The sequence below is a fragment of the Delphinus delphis genome, chromosome 19 (genome assembly GCF_949987515.2).
Source record: "Delphinus delphis chromosome 19, mDelDel1.2, whole genome shotgun sequence".
Classification (NCBI taxonomy): Eukaryota; Metazoa; Chordata; class Mammalia; order Artiodactyla; family Delphinidae; genus Delphinus; species Delphinus delphis.
The window spans coordinates 13,187,936-13,204,971 of NC_082701.1; the positions used below are offsets into that span (position 1 = coordinate 13,187,936).

Consider the following 17,036-nt stretch of genomic DNA (forward strand, 5'->3'; position numbering starts at 1 on the left):
CCTGAGGGCCACCCCACTGCAGGCGCTGTGCCTGCCCACATGCAGGGTGAGTGCCGGCCGGCTGTTGTCTTCAGGCTGAGGATCAGGTCACTGTAGGTGTGACCCTCATCCTGTGGCCCCCTCCAGAATCAAGGAGCTTTGAACAGGGCCAAGGACATTGAGATAGGGTGTATAATACCAGTTATCCATTTTAGATGATCACTCTGAGGTGCAGATTTTATGCAATTCCTGGGCCCTCTTCTCAGACCCGCCGTAACGCAACTTCTTGGCTGGCGGGGGTGGCATGTGAGTTTGCCTTTGTAACCAGCATCCTAAAGTTTGGTAAATCCTCGGTGACCAAGTCTCTGGGTGTGTACCCTGATGGAGGTGGGCGAAGACAGTCGTGGCAGCTTTGTTTTACTGACACGGAGACCTTCTACATGGCCGCAGTGTAATCCCTGCGCTGGCTGAGCATCTTGCGTGGGGCGGCGGTGGCTGTTTTGAGGGAAGAGGGGCCTGTGGGGGCTCCTGGTCAGGACAGGAGGCTCCTGCAGGGGTGCAGAGATCAGAGCCAGGCATGTCGAGTGCTGCCCCCAGGGTAGTGCCACCTGGCGTGTTTCTGTGGTATTGGTGCCGAGCCCTCTCTGGGTGTGGTCTGTGGGGCCAGCTAGGGGAGTGAGAGGTCCTCACAGGTCACCTCCCGCGACGCTGTCCCTGCGCCTGCTGTCCTCCCCTCACTCAACTGTTTCCTTCTCATTGTTTGCCTGCTTCCTGTGTTTCTGCCCCAAGACTGCAAGCTCCCCCAGGAGGTCAGGGACTCAGCCTGAGTCAGAGAGCTGGGGGATGGGTGTGTGCACTGGTTGGAGAAGAGTGAAGGGGGCCTGGGCTTTGGTGTGGGAGCCCGAGGGTGGCTGCCGGCCCAGACCAGTGTACAGGAGGGTGGGTGAGAGCCAGCACTCCAGGAGTGCAGCACTGAGCAGATGCCTGTGGTGGGGACGATGGGGCTGTGGACACAGCTGGAGCTCTGCATGGCGTGTGCAGCAGGCAGAGAGGATGGGGAAGGAGTCCCATGGCAGATGCAGAGAGGGAGGTCGCAGGTGGCAGCATGGGGTCCCAAGGTGAAGGGATACAGAGTTGGGCCGAGGAGTGGGCGTGGGTGGGCTCAGGTGAAGGTGGTCCCATGCTACACAGGGTCTCGGGATGAGGGGGCTCAGGAGGCGGGAAGTGTGGGGGGGGTGGGGACTGTGTGAGACCCCAGAGAGGTGGTGGTGGGAATTGCCACCTGAGAGCCAGGGTCTTAGGTTGGAGAGTGGCAGTGGGCCAGGAAAGAGTGAGCTCTTGGCAGCTGGGGCCTCGCTTGAGCTGTCACCTACCTGTCTGTCCCCTTTTGGCAGGTTTGTCACGCGGCCCGACGTTAAGCAGAAGAAGATGGCGAGTTTCCTGGACTGGAGCCTATGCACTTTGGCCTGCTCCTCCTTCCAGACCATCGAGGGGGTCATCGCCATGGACGGGATGCTGCAGGCCCTGGTAAACACTGTCCCAGTGGTGCCGGGCGGTCAGCGGTCAGCTTGTGGGGCTGTCAGAACCCTGGGGACAAGCCCTGTTTACCTTGGTTTCGTGGGGAAGTGGTTGGAACACAGGAGGAGATGTTGAACCCCGACAGAACAGTGAACACGGTTTCTTTTCTCTGCTGCTTTGCACTGGGCCCTGCGACTGAGGGCTGGCCCTGCATTGTTAGCGATGGGCTTTCTGCTCTGGGGAAGGGGGTGGACTGGTGGCCCTGCGCATCGCCGCCAGGGGGCACCAGTGCCTGCAGAGCTGGAGCCGGCAGACAGGTAGGGGCGTGTCCTTCTCGAGCTTCCTGCTGCTCAGATGTGTTACAGAGAAAAATGATTGGAACCAACTTGAAGGAAATAAGGCAGGTGGTTTGAAATTTGGTCTTGTTCAGATACTCAGGGTATTTGTAACCACTGTACTGAGCGCAGACCTGGCCCCTGGCCTGAGAGCTCCCACCGTTTCCTGGCTGCCTGCTTTGCTTGTCTGGTGGTGCCTTTTCTAGGAGGAAAGATCAATTGAGTTTAATTGGTTAAACTCTGCAGGGGAGGGGAGGCTGCTACACTTGATGCTCTGGGATCAGGGCTCCCCTCCCTGGGCCTTGTGGTCCTTGCTCTTTCATTGCAGTGGGTGTGATTTCGTCCTTGCCCTTGTCTCTGAAGCTGGAGAGCTCAGGGCCCACTTTGAGGAGAGCAGGGCATTTGGACTATGTTTAAATGGTGGCATTTGGGCCGTGACTCAGCGTGATGTCGTCTTCTTGGGTGTCATCCCATCTCCTTTCCTTGGCTGTTGCAGGTTCTGGCGGGAGGTAGGAAGCGTGAGGGCCTGGGGGAAGTGGGGCTGTTGGTGTGATGTCCTGGGGTGGAGGGACAGGAGGTGGGAGGATCGGAGAGGACAGTCCTCCTCCCTGCCTGCCCTGCACTTAGAATGTTCTCTCATCTGTGTCTTTTCATTTATGATGCCATTGTCTTCAGGAAGGATTGGCATTTAAATGATGAGGGTATCTCAAGACGTTTTAAAAAGAAACCTGGAAAAATAAAACATGTTCCTGTAGTCTGATGAGGTGATCTGTTTATTCATGTGTCCTTTCATTCTGTAAATAAATGTGATATGTTATACTTACAATGGTTTTTAAAAAGTTGAGATGTAATTCACATAATTCACCTTTTTAAAGTATATAAGTTCAGTGATTATTTTGTATATGTACAGGGTACAACCATCACCACTTGTCTAATTCCAGAATACTCTCATCACCCCTAAAGGAAACCCCACACGCATTAGCAGTCCCTCCCTGTTCCTCCCCTGCCATCCCCCAGCCCCTGGCAACCAGTGATCTACTTTCTGTCTTTCTGGGTTTGCTTATTCTGGACATTTCATACAGTGGAATCATATGCAATGTGACTTTTTGAGTCTGGCTTCTTTCCTTTAGCATCATGTGTTCACGGTTCCTCCACGTTGTAGCCTGTGTCAGTGCTTTGTTCCTCCTTACGGTCAGTACTCCACTGTATGGGAATTCTTAGTTACTCTGAATAATGCTGATCTGAAATTTTGTATATAAGTTTTTGTTTGAGCATATATTTTCAATTTCCTTGCTACAATAGTAGCAACAGGTTTTTTTTTAAGTTTAACAATAATTTATTTAAAATTTATTTATTTATTTTTGGCTGCTTTGGGTCTTCATTGCTGTGCACGGGCTCTCTCTAGTTGCAGCTAGCAGGGACTACTCTTCGATGCGGTGCGCGGGCTTCTCATTGCGGTGGCTTCTCTTGTTGTGGAGCACTGGCTCTAGGTGCATGGGCCTCAGCAGCTGCATCACGCGGGCTCAGTTGTGGCTCACGGGCTCTAGAGCACAGGCTCAGAAGCTGTGGCGCACGGGCTTAGTTGCTCTGCAGCACGTGGGATCTTCCTGGACCAGGGCTCGAACCCATGTCCCCTGCATTGGCAGATGGATTCTCAACCACTGAGCCACCAGGGAAGCCCCAGTTTAACAATAATTTAAATATTTTTTCTGTGTTTCTGAGGTTTTTAAAAAATTGTTATGGCTGGCGCATCTGTGATACTGATGGAACACAGGTATCAGCCTATGCCTGTAGGTGGCTCTCGTTCCAGCTGCATGTGTGGGGAGGTGCTTAAGGAAGACTTTATTGCTATGATGGGGGTCAGTGCTGGAGGTGGCTGGCCAGGAATGATGCTGAGTGTTGACAAGAGGGGAGCGGGTGGTCCTGGTCACCAGGCCATTGCTGCAGGGGTCCTGGGCGGGCAGGGGAGGGAGGTAGTGCAGGGCATCCAGCCCTGGTGAAGGATGGGTGGATGCAGCTGAGATGGTTTATTTGAAAGTTTGAGTGTAAGTGGATTCTTAGTTTTTTGTATGAGTCACATTGAGAAGTCTTAGGTCACAGAGAAACAAGGGTCTGACGAACACAGCCAAGCCTGTCGGTCCACTTGGCCTTGCAGGGTAGACCCGCCCAGACGCTGGTGCTGCTTCCTGACTCACTTTTGTCCTGCTTTAGACCTCCTTCCCCCAGTCTGGAATCTGTGTCCTTGACAGGCTCCTGGGGTCTCCTGCCAGGCCCCCCTGGCCTGGAAGCTGCCTCTCCAGAGGGCACTGCTGTGTTCAGGTCAGGGTAGCTGAGCCGCAGGTGCCTCCACCATGGGGCTGGAGCCAGCAGTGACCACCCCTGGGGCGTGCAGCTGGCGAGGCCTGTGTAACCCCTGCCTGGACTGGCAGCGGCAGGCCTGTGCGTTCAGGCCACCAGCGAGAGTCCTGGGGGCGCCAGTGCTTTTTTTTTTTTAACGTTTTTGATCCTCTTACTGCTTGTCACTAGGTTGTTCCCAAGTTTTTTTAAAAAATTAATTTATTTTAACTTATTTTATTTTTGGCTATGGTGGGTTTTCATTGCTGTGTGTGGGCTTTATTTGCGGCGAGCGGGGGCCACTTTTCATTGCGGTGTGAGGACTTCTCACTGCGGTGGCTTCTCTTGTTGCAGAGCATGGACTCTAGGCGCCCGGGCTTCAGTAGTTGTGGCTTGCGGGCTGTAGAGCTGAGGCTTAGTAGTTGTGGTGCACAGGCTTAGTTGCTGTGCGGCATGTGGGGTCTTCCCAGACCAGGGCTTGAACCTGTGTCCCCTGCATTGGCAGGCGGATTCTTAACCACCGTGCCACCGGGGAAACCCTGTTCCCAAGTTCTGTTCCTTCTTCCCCGGGTGGGGCACAGGCGTTGGCAAGCCCACTGCTGCCCTCCTGCTGGCCCCTTCACTGGCCATGAGTGGGGAAGTGCTTTTTATTGGGACATCTCCCCGTTTGACACTCAGGAGGAGAGAAGGCCTCCATTTTCTCTTCCTCCTGAGGAATAAAATGATTTTCCCAAAGGCTTAGCAAAGTTGAACCCTGTGTCCCTGCCCGCTTGTTGGCCCAGAGGAGGAAGCCCTGCGGGGCCGAGGCCCTTTGGCAGCCGCACCCAGGAGCTGTCGGGGAGATGCGCCCTCAGTGAGGGTATCACCTGGTGTAAGAGCCCTGCCAGGGGAGGGGAGGCCTGGCCCTCCCACAGCTCCCAGGGCAGGCACATCCTTCTGGAGCCTTCAGAAGCCTAGTGCTTCCTCTGGAAAACCCAGGTCTTTCTGGAATCATGCACGTTCTTTCCTTTCCTTTTTTTGAAGGAGAAATTTGGTTTAATTGCTGCTACTGCCGCCTGGGCAGGAGGAGACAGTGTTGGTGCTGAACTCTCCCGGGCGGGAGCGGTTTCACCATGAGCTTGTCAGACCTGAACGGGGAGGCTGGGTGTCCCCTGTGCATGATGAAACCTGCAGGTGTGCTGTGCTTCAGGATTGCGTCTGCCTCCTTCGATGCACTTGGCTTCATTCTATCCACCTGCTCATTAGTGTGGGTTAGGCGAAACAGGTGGACTCGTAACAAGTACCATCGAAACTGGCGCTTCATTTTTATTTCCCTTGAAGCCTGTTCCTCTTGCAGGGATGATTTTTAACCCTCTGGCAAGGAAATAAGTGTTTGGCAACTTCATTTCATTGGAAGGCCTCTTTACTGTAGATCTTTGAAACACCCTTTGGTTTAGTCCCTCTTTAAGCATTAGGATTAATGGAAATCTAGGAAATTCAAGGAAGGGAAACACAATATTAAAAATTGAGGGGCTTCCCTGGTGGCGCAGTGGTTGAGAGTCCGCCTGCCGATGCAGGGGACGCAAATTCGTGCCCCGGTCTGGGAGGATCCCACATGCCGCAGAGAGGCTATAGGCCCACGAGCCGTGGACGCTGAGCCTGCGGGTCCGGAGCCTGTGCTCCGCAACGGGAGAGGCCACAACAGTGAGAGGCCCGCGTACTGCAAAAAAAAAAAAAAAAAAAAAAATTGAGGCTGGTGGCCATTTGAACTTGCTGCGCTCCGCTCACACTGGCAGGCATGCTGTCTCCGCTCTGGCTCCTCAGATTAGAGACTGACTGACAGGTGGCTCTGTGTGCTTCCCGAGGGCAGGCAGTGGATGGGGGTGCGCCATTCTGTTTGCCAGCTGCTGGGGTTGTCCCCCCTTCACAGTGAGGTTCTTCTGTCCGTTCTGTCACTGTCACAAGTACACTTTGTTAAAGGGTAAAGCAGTCACAAACAAGATTAAAGAGCAGGGAAGTGAAGACAGCAGATGCCCACAGTCCCACAGCCTGAGCCCCTTGTGGGGAGGGCGGGGACCCTGCTTTGGCACGTGGTTTAAGGACGTGGAGGAGCCTCATGTCCAGGTCAGGGTGGCTGTCGAGCAGGTGGCCTGCACCCTCGGACGGGCAGGCCGCACCCCGGATGCGCGCCCCAGACTCCAGACGTGGTTGGCTCTGTCCCCCAGGGAGGAGCGGGTCCTACAGCAGCACCTGAGATCCCAGCGGGGGCAGCCCCTCTCCATGCCCCCGTCTGTGGAAGGGAAGCAGCAGGCCTCTGGCCTCAGAGCGTGGTGTGAGCTCACCCTTGAACTTGAAGAGAAGGCACTTGCTTACCCAGAACATTTCTCATGTGGCTTTGATTCCTCTTCTTTCAGGATTCTTTGGAAACGGCACCCTGTGGTTTCATTAAAGTTGTTTGGCCAGAGGACAAATTAACCAAACTGGGCTTTTTAGTCATAGCACTTGCCTGGGGCAGGGTTTCCGGTGGAGGAAAACGTGGTAGAACGATTTGAATGTGACCATTTTCAGGGTGTGGATGTTTATGTAATGTTCATGTGCTCCTATAGGATTCAGGTGAAATAAGCCATCTTCAGTTTTCTTGGGGGTCTAAGATGTGGAGCAGCCAACTCTGAGGCTGCTTTAATCTCACGTGACTCTGTTTTATGCGTGGCGGGCTGCCCAGTGCACGGGTCTTGTTAGAACACGCACTGTGTGAGGCTTGTCTCCGTTCACCGGCGGCCTGGTTTGTACACCTGCTGTGTGATGGGGTGACGTGTCCTGCTGGACAGGTGTGTGCTTGCAGGCAGCCAGCCTGGGCCCACGCTTGCACGGGAAGGGGCTTAGCCATTGCAATGCCTTTGCCTCTTGGATGAGAGACAAACACAGAGCGCTGTGCTCTATGAGACAAATGCAGACTGCTTGGCCAGTGTCCCTCCACCGTGGTGCCCCACCTCGTAGCCCCCACTTACCTGGCTGCCTGGCCACCCTCACCTTCCCTCCAGCACAGGGGTCCCTCAGGCTCTTTCTGTGCCCGACTCTCCACTGACCTTAGTCCTTGTTTCTGTCCTTGGTCCCAGAGCCCTGGTTCTGTGCACCTGTTGTGCTTCAGGCTCCGCAGGTCAAGGTAGCGTCTTGTGCTGTGGCTTTTCCCTCCTCCCGCCTGAGTTGCGAGTGAGACCCAGCCGCAGAGGAGGATGCTGGCCGGTGCTGTCTGTGCTCTCACAGGCTAAGTCCAGGGCCGAGCCCCAAGGTGGGGAGGTGGCTTGAGGCGTCTCCGAGGCCCCGCCCTCCTTTACTGGTCCAGTGCTTGCTGGGCTGTGCTGGCCACTTCCCTGGCCCATCCTTCACGCTGTCCAGGGTCCTCTCGGCCATCTGCCTGCTGCTGCCCTCCCTCCATTCAGGGGCTGGTCCAGTCTGGAGGGTCCCTCTGGGCAGTGACAACCGCCTCTGGGTGTTCTGGGTCCCATGCTGCTTTTCTGCTGCCCAGGTCGCCTGCCCTGTCAAAGCCCGTCAGTGGGCTTAGCTCTGCCCATCTGGTCCCAGGCGAGGTTCTTCCTCCCTTTCCTCCTTGTGTCTCCTCTTGTCTCACTTCCGCACAGAGCCCCCTCCTCCCCCTGGGTTTGGCACCAGAGCACGACCCCTGCCACTTCCTGCGTCCGAGCCAGCTCTTCTCGGGACGCTCCCCTGTGTGTCACAACCTCCTCCTCTGACCTCTGCTCTGGGAACTGCAGGCTTTATGTTGATCATTTCTAAGTTTCTGTGGCAGGAATTATGCCTTTTGCATCCTTCACACGTCACTTCGTTAGGCAAATAGGAGATGTATGATCAGTGTTTTTGGTACTTGTGAATCGACTGAGAATTGATATTTATCTGAAGAATCATTAGCACTGAGTAAGTGGTCCTAACAGGGCATGTTCGGGAGGGACTGGAGTCGACTGGTCTGGCTCTCCCTCCAAGATTGTTCCTGCAGGTCTTTGCCATCCTCAGGCTTGCTCTTCCCATAGTGGAGGTCGAGGTGGGGCAGCATCTTTGCTGACCTTCAGACTGATTCTGACCCTTTTAAGGGAAGAGCTTTTAGCTTTTTTTTGCTACATGGTGTTTGAAATTCCTGTATTAGGGGCGGTAGAAAGCCTGCTTGTGCCTGTACCTTTGTGTGGTTGCTCATGGTTTGTAGAGTCTGACCATGCTGTCTTGGGGTGGGTGGGCTGGACGAGGGCCACCCCGAGTGGCCTCCCAGTCATCCGCCCCGTGCCCTGGAAAGCTGGGCCCCTCTGTGTAGTAGGACCACAGGCAGCCCAAATGCTAGGGTCTAGGAGGGGTCATTTAAACGGCAACATCTTAATGCAGCTTGTTATTAGGATCCTGACTTCCGCGGGGGCTGTTTAGAACATTTGAGGAAGCTGGGTAGATAATAAGGTGGTGGAATACGTCGTTATGAGCAGATTGACATCTGAAAACAGGAGGTCACAGTCGTCAAGTGTCCTCTGGGCTCTTGTGCACCATGCAGCCTCATCTTCCAGACAGGACGCAGGAAGCTGCAGTCAGTGACTGGGGCGGGGCGGGCCGGGCCGTCTCCCCTCCGGTGAAGGTGTGTGTTTATGATTGGGATTTCACTGTTAGGTTAGGAAAAGATTTAACACATAATGGGAAGATAAAACTAATGTGATTATTTTGATCATTTAAACATTTCTTTTTGAAGTTAATTTTTATTTACATATTTGTGTACTTAAAATCCTTTATAGTTTACTTGATATAAGTGCATTTTATCAGAATTGTATTTTTTCATTCTGGGTCCTAGCTGATAATAATCAGCTGTTATCCTAGCCATTGAAAACTCAATTTCAACAACTAAAATTTTTCCACATTTGGAAGTTTTTTGTTTTCCCCTTAGTGTATGCAATCCTGAGGAAGTAAACCAGGCACCCTCTCGAGAGAACAGATGTCTTGCTTCTTCTTGGGGTGGGAAGTGCCTCTGGTTGGGCTGGCTTGCCCCTCCCCTCCCTCAGGCCTGGTCCTGAGCACAGTCTGGTGGGCATGGCCTTCAGGCCAGTTGTCCTCCTGTATTTCTTAGTGATCCCCTGTACAGTTTCAGGTTACTGTCATTTCTTGGGGTGGTGGTGGCCCTCCCCCTCCCTTTTATTTTTGCAAGCCAGTAGTCGTGTGTGTGTGTGTGTGTGTGTGTGTGTGTGTGTGTGTGTGTGTGTGTGTGTGTGTGTGTGTGTGTGTGTGTGTGTCGGGGTGGAGGGTGGTGCACGTGGTGGGGTTCTTCTCCTCTGACCTGCAGGGAAGGGGGGCCTGGAGCGTGAGTTAAGAGAATTCGTCTGTATAGCGCCCTTGGGTGTTACTCAGAGGGCGCCAAGCTGTTGGGCTTTGTTGCCTTGCATGGAAGGTTTGGTCCTGGCTCGGCTCTGTGGCTCCAGCAGGGACCATCAGTCAAGCTCTGGAGTGGCGTCCAGCCTGAAACTGTTGTGTCAGTGCTCATGGTCCTTTCTGTTTACGTTTTGTCCCCTTCGTGTGTGCACATCCAGGAAGAGCTGTGATACTGGGGCGTGGTCCCCTCTGTTGCTCTGGGACAGGACTCAGGAGCACAGAATGGGGGAGCTTGTCCTGCCTGAGCCCCATCCTGTCTGCTGGTTGGTGCGTTTGTGATGTCACGTCTTTCTGAGGGACTGGGAATGGGGCCATCATGCAGTGAGGTGCCCCTCAGTGCCAGTTCTCATCAGCTCACAGGGTAATTCTTGGGTGCTAGTAAGTGGCACCCCTGAGCCGTGTGGTGTGGGCCCCTTTCTCCCAGGGCCTAGGGTGGAGCTGCTTTTCTTGCCCTTGACTCAGTGGTGCCTTCAGGGGCCTCAGACCAGCATCTCCTGCTTGGCAGCCGGGCGGACTTGCTCTCAACAGCCGACAGCCTGTGATTTATGATGCCCTGGGGAGGGAAGCTGGTTGCATGGTGCAGAAGAGCTGGCTTGGGTGGGTAGTGATCGGAAGGTGTGGTGGTTTAGAGTGATTACTGGGAAATGCGTTTGTTTGCACTTTATGCTGTGCTGGTTTCTAGAACAACAGGAGCAGACCTGGCGGTCATCTCTCCTCAGATGGGTGTGCTGTGTGGTCTCGTCTCTCTGTGGTGTGAGGGCTTGTATGGAGTGTGTGCTTCCAGCTGGTGGTTTTCAGTTGGCTCATGTTTTATGCTTCCATGAAAAATGGGGTACACTCCCCATTTAGTGGCCCGGCTGATGGATCCTCCTGACCATCTGAAGATGAGAGCATTTCTGTTGGCCACTTCCTCCCGTTGCTGGGGGTCACTGTTCTCTGCACATGCCGGGTTGGACCGTGTGCTCTCAGGAGGGAAGGGCAGTGAAGATGGCCCTACTTTACGTGGAAAAATAGACTAAGAAACAAAATCAAAGCCCTGGCCCTCTGTGATTTTTGTTCCTTTTCATCCCTTTAGCCATTCTGAGTCTGTTCATGGGAGAGTCTGTAACTCCTGTGACCTTTGCCTTTGTGCATACAGAGCACCCCCACCCTTGGGAAATCCTGTGGGCTTCAAGGTCAGGAAAAGTGTAGGGATAAAAAGAACCCACCTTGGGCTTCCCTGGTGGCGCAGTGGTTGAGAGTCCGCCTGCCGATGCAGGGGACACGGGTTCGTACCCTGGTCCGGGAAGACCCCACATGCTGCGGAGCGGCTAGGCCCTTGAGCCATGGCCGCTGAGCCTGTGCGTCCGGAGCCTGTGCTTTGCAACAGGAGAGGCCACAACAGTGAGAGGCCCGCGTACCATAAAAAAAAAAGAACCCACCTTGAACCCATAAAAGATGGGGTATTGGGTCCCCTTTGGTCCAGACAGTGGCCTGCAGCCTGGCCTTGGGGCTGGTCCCCTCTGTGGGGTGGGGACCATGGGGGACTGTCACCATCTGCCCATGCCCAGTGGCGGGCTGTGTCAGTGACAGTTGTCCTGGGAAGTCTTCACTACTTGTTCTTTTCTCTTACTTAGACTTTGTAAGGAATTTGGCAAATGAAGGATGTTCATGTGTGAGAGCATTTGGGGCCTTTCCTCGTATTTTAAATTCTTATTATTTATCAGTGAATGAGACCAAAGAGCGTTTAAGTGGTCACCAGGTGCTGTCAGTTCTGTTTCCTGCCGTTGCCTGTCCAGCCTCCCTCCCCCTGCAGACCGTCTGCCCTGGTCTAGGCGCCCCACCTCAGCTTCCCGGATGTTGAGAGTGGCCTCCCCATGTGTCCCGCACACTGCTGCCAGGGTGGTGCCTGCAGGGTGAGATTTCAGTCCCTCACACGGATCCTAAGGAGGGAGCTGTGTCTGTTGTGGACAAGCCACCCCCTAAGCCTGTGGCTCTGCACAGCAGCTGTTGTGTGTGGATTCTGTGGGTCCTGACAGGCCAGGGCATGGGCTGGGGGGGCACTTGTCTCTGCCTCGTGCTGCCAAGGGCCTTGCCTGAGAAGCCTGCACTGTGTGGGTGACTAGAAGGGTTAGGCTCAGCTGGGCCTGTGGACTGTGGCTCCTGCGTGGCACCTCTGCATGTGGCTACTGGGTTTCCAGGGAGAGTGTCCCAGGCAGAGGATCCTGGGCTTGGCAGTCACAGTGTTGCTTCTGCCTGGCTCTGTTGGTTGAAGCAGCTGGAAGACCCCTGGCCCCAGGGAGGGAGGCAATGACCCCAGAGACCCCGGCTGTGGAGGGGAGGAGGTCAGAGAACTTGCCACATAGGGTGACTGTACGATTTTTATCCACACTATGTATTTGAGAGTAAAAGGAGGCTCTGCTCTATTCATAACAAAGCTGCCAGGAGTGAGGGGGGTGAACTGGCCAAGGTGCCCGTCTGACCCGATGCTCCAGTAGAACAGTGTACCCGCGGCCCGCCTGCATGGGGTGCCCATCGGTAGACCTTGTCCCTGCGCTGAGAGCTGCTGAAGGGAAGCTTCTCGGTGAGGTTTGTTTTTGACGCCCCCCCCCGCCCCCCGGCACTATTAGGCATCTCATCGCACGTTGTGTGGACCCCATCACACCACTGGTCTGCAGACGGTAAGTGGGTATTTTGGTGCTTTTGGCGCCCTCCCAGATTCCAAGTCCTCACATGGAAGGAACCAAGTGTTTCTGCTCAGGAGTAATTGTTCTGAAAATGGATGACTTGTGTCTAAAATATATTAAATTGGATGCATTTGAATTTACATGGAGTAAGTTAACTTTAAATTTTGTAAATGAAACCTAGGGAAGAGTTCTTAAAAGAAAATAGTTTTTGGACAAACGAAAGGAATATTTCTGTATTTACCAGGTAGGAGACAATTCAGATATCATTGGTTAATATAATGCGTTTTATGTTCATTTGCATTTTATTCTCTGAGTGGCTCAGCGAACTGGTACCATCACTGCCGCCTGTCGTTTACTGAGGAAACTGAGATTCAGAGAGGGTGCCTTCCTGCCCCGTCACACAGGTGGTCAGGGGTCTGGATGCTTCTCTGTGTGACATTCGTGGAGAATCCTCAGCACAGTCAGTGGGTAGTGTAGGAAGAGCTCCTTCTTCTTTGAAAAATCATTTTTATTCTACACTTGGTGAAGAGATTAAGCAGTCCAGAGGCTTGGTGATGACAATACATCAGCCCTTGTCTGCTCTTGTCAGCACAGCCCCTTCTCCCGGAGACAGCCCGCTTTGTGCTGAGGGTGATTGCTGCCCCTTCCTCCTGCACAATGTGCTCCAGCCCATCTGCTGGCTTGCTGATGCCCCTCCTGCTATTTCCCAGCTTTGTTGACAATGTCACTGTCTTTAGGTGCTCTGGACCTGTTTCCTCTGCCATCCCCTCTCCACAGGGTCTCCTGATCCCACCCCTCTTTGTAAGAGGATGTCATGGTGCTTTTCCTCCCCTGCTGCCTGCCTCGCCCGTTGCTTGTTCTCAGCCAGTGCCTGTGTGTATTCACTTGTACATGATACGAGTTGGCAGCATTTCCCTTCCGTTCTGTATCCTTCTTTAAGTCTTGGGCTTAGAATCATTGGTTTGTAACTTTTACAGTCAATAACATTCATGACAGGGGTTCGTTTTCTGCTCTGCAGTCCCAGGGTCCTTATGAAGGAGCGTTGTGCCTGGTATTAATGTCAGATGGAGTCTACTTTCTAACATTCCCGTTGATCAGAATCCTGTCTTGTTTTTGTTTCTTTCACATGTGGACCACAACTTGTACAGTTTTGATTTTCTTGTATTTTGCTTATCTTTTTCTTTTCTTCACTAGCCCTTAATATGGTCTTAATATTGTTGATTGCTTAGACTCCCTTCCACCCTTCTGGAAGATTCTGCTCTGTGTTTTTGCTGACTCTGTGGAGCCCCTCAGGGTCATCTGGGAAAAGCTGGATCCTCCTCTTGTAGCCCCACTTCTAGTGTGGAGCACCTTCTCACCACTCAATCGAAAATTTGTTGCGATTTCTTGCTATTTATTTAGGGGAAAGCGTTCAGTCTTTTACCATTAAGTATGATACCAGCTGTGGGTTTTCATAGATGCTCTTTATCATGTTGAGGAAGTTCCCTTCTATTTGTAGTTGATGGGGAACTTTCATCATGAATGGATGTTGGATTTTGTCAGGTGCTTTTTTTGCTTTTACTGAGCTGATTGTATGTTTTTGTTCTCTGTTCTGCTAATACGATGTATTATATAAATCAATTTTTGAATGTTAAACCAGCCTTGCATTCCTTGCAAATGGGGAATAAATCCCATTTGGTCATGGAGTAAAATCCATTTAATATGTTCCTGGATTCATTTTGCTAGTATTTTGTTAAGGATATAAAAAAGAAATTATTTTAATTAATTAATTTATTTATTTTATTTGGTTGCTTCAGGTCTTAGTTGCGGCTCGCCGGCTCCTTAGTTGTGGCATGCAAACTCTTAGTTGCAGCATGCATGTGGGATCTAGCTCCCTGACCAGGGATCGAACCCAGGCCTCCTGCCTTGGTAGTGTGGAGTCTTAACCACTGCGCCACCAGGGAAGTCCTAAGGATTTCTATATGTTTGTTCATGAGGGACATTGATCTGCGGTTTTCCTATGATGTCTGTGGCTTTTGTATCAGGCGAGGACCGGGAACTGTTCCTCCTCTGTTTTCTTGAAGTTTATGTAGGATGTATTTTTTCCTTAAATGTTTGCTAGAATTCATTAGTGAAGCCATGTGGGCCTGGGGGTTTCTTTATGGAAAGATTCTAAAGTACTAATTTAAATTTCTTTACATGATCCAAGTCTATTCAGATTTTCTATTTCTTAAGCCATTTTTGCTTATTTGGAATTTGTCTTGGAATTTGTCCACTTCCTTTGGGTTGTCTAATTTTTTTTTTAAAATAAATATATATATATATTTATTTATTTTTGGCTGCGTTGGGTCTCGTTGCTGCGCGCGGGCTTTCTCTAGTTGCGGCGAGCAGGGACTACTCTTACATTGCGGTGTGCGGGCTTCTCATTGTGGTGGCTTCTCTTGTTTTGGAGCATGGACTCTAGGGCGCTCGGGCTTCAGTAGTTGTGGCATGAGGGCTCAGTAGTTGTGGCTTGTGGGCTCTAGAGGGCAGGCTCAGTAGTTGTGGCACACGGGCTTAGTTGCTCTGCGGCATGTGGGATCTTCCTGGACCAGGGCTCAAACCCGTGTCCTCTGCGTTGGCAGGCAGATTCTTAACCACTGCGCCACGAGGGAAGTCCCGTCTAATTTGTTGTTGTAAAGTTGTTTATAAAATCCCTTTGTTATCCTTTTAGTTTCTTTAGGCTCTTTTGTGAAGTCCTTGAATCCCTGCCTTTATTTTTATGTATACGTGTGTGTGTGTGCACATGTGCACACATGTGTGTATATTAAAATAAAATATACAACCACACACTTGTGTTGTTGAACTGTTTTAAATTAAATCACTCCACTGCCTGTAAATACTTCAGTGTGTATTCTACATAATCAGCATACCATTTTGAGGACTTCTTTTTAAAACAAAAAGTTTTGTTGTCTCCCACATGATAGTAATTCTGATTGTAGTATCCACTGGAAGAGAACACAGAGTGGGTACTTTGAGTTCAGTGATGCTTAACTGTGCATTCATGTCTGTTAATCTGGCCGTGTCTGCCCGCCACGCATCTGGGTGTGGCAAGGCCTCCCCTCTTGCTGCCCGGACTCAGCGCGGAGCTTGGGGTGGGCAGGGTTCAGAAAGGACAGCAGTGATTCTGGTGCTTCAGTAGCTGAGACGGTAAGTCTTCCTGGTGGTATTTTCTACCATAGAGCTGTTGGCGTACTAGAGTGTGCTTCACAGTTTTAGAAAATTTGGCAAAATTTATGTTAGTTATTTTTATACCAAGACATTTATTTGTGTTTTTAAGCGTATAATTACTATAACTTTGAAAGTTGATTGAGACCTGAGTGGTTTTTATAACTTGTGTGCTTGTCGTATTGTCAGCTGTTTCCTTGTGGCACCGGTTGTCTTTGTGTGCAGTGGCACTGGCCGTGTGGATGGCTTTGTGCCCCGAAAACAGAGGGGAGGTGGTATGTGTCCGCAGGGCACGCTGGCGCTGCGATCTGGGCTGGGCCAGCCCTGAGACGCCCCCTCAGCCCTGCAGGCTGGGCCTCCTGCTTGGAGGAGGAGCTGGACCCTCGGTGAAGCCCCATCCTCGGCCAGGTTCTCTGTCCTGGTTTGTATGTGAGGCAGTTTGGAGCTGAGACCGTTGCATCCAGGTTGTTTATGTGAACCCTGACATTTAGTTTTTTTAAAGTTAGAGATATCTAACCACAGTGGTCTGTTCTGTAAGCTTTACTGCTGGGGTCTGGACTGTCTGAGTCCTGTATGGAGGCCTGGCCTAGCTCCTGGGGGAGGCCGCGGCGGAGCTGGAAGGATGCGTGGCAGGTGAGGGACGGCAGTGGCCTGCATGGAGGCTGCAGCGGAGCTGGAGGGATCGAGGCAGGTGACGGACGGCAGTGGGCTGCATGGTGCGGCCCGCCCTTTCCTTACTCTTGGTCCCAGACCAGCTCCACGGCCACCAGCTTGGGTGTCTGTCCTTCTGAGCCAGTCCACTGGTCCTGTTGTGGCAGTCGGGGCAGGAGGCTGATGGCCAGCTTAGTAGATGGGGTTGCTCTCGTGGCCTCTGCTGCAGGAGGAGGGTGGCGGGCGTTGTGCCCAGGGCTGTGGGTGGCTCACCCTGGGGCTCACACGTCCTGCTCAGACTCATCTGGCTGCAGGATGGTTTCCTCCTTCCTTTCCACCAAGCCACCTCCCTGACTCCTTTAAAAGTTTACCAGGGGGCTTCCCTGGTGGCACAGTGGTTAAGAATCCGCCTGCCAATGCAGGGGACATGGGTTCGATCTCTGGTCCGGGAAGATCCCACATGCCGCAGAGCAGCTAAGCCCATGTGCCACAACTACTGAGGCTGCGCTCTAGAGCCCCTGAGCCACAACTACTGAGCCCACGTGCCACAACAACTGAACCTGCACGCTTAGAGCCCGTGCTCCACAACAAGAGAAGCCACCACAACGAGAAGCCTGCACACCACAACGAAGAGTAGCCCCCACTCGCCGCAACCAGAGAAAGCCCGCGCACAGCAACGAAGACCCAGTGCAGACAAAAATAAAATAAATTAAAAAAAAAAAAAAAGTTCACCAGGAAGAAGCTAGGGGATGCAGGTGACTTTCCCCCTCCTCATAAACCCAGATTGTAAAGACAAACATTTCAAGTGTTTTGGGAGTGGTTTACCAGTCATGAAATGGGGATATTTCAGATGTGGCCCGTGAACGTCCGGGGGTCCTTCTCCACTTGTAGTGTGGGTCATGGAAAGTTGTGGGGGAATGAAATGTCCTGAACTTCCTAACCTGATGGCTGACTCATGGTTTTGGGGTTGAGTTGTTGC

At 52.3% G+C, this 17,036-nt stretch overlaps 1 protein-coding gene across 2 annotated transcripts in view; it reads left to right on the forward strand.

Annotated features, from left to right (window-relative positions):
- TBCD (tubulin folding cofactor D) overlaps positions 1-17,036 on the forward strand; it is a 173,888-nt gene that overhangs the window by 24,415 nt on the left and 132,437 nt on the right. Inside the window, exon 7 of one of the 2 annotated variants that reach the window (XM_059998740.1) lies at positions 1,374-1,506. In XM_059998740.1, the coding sequence (XP_059854723.1) occupies positions 1,374-1,506 (133 nt within the window). Of the gene's footprint in view, positions 1-1,373; positions 1,507-16,789; positions 16,813-17,036 lie in introns of those variants that run through there. The other variant, XM_059998741.1, reaches the window with a different exon arrangement.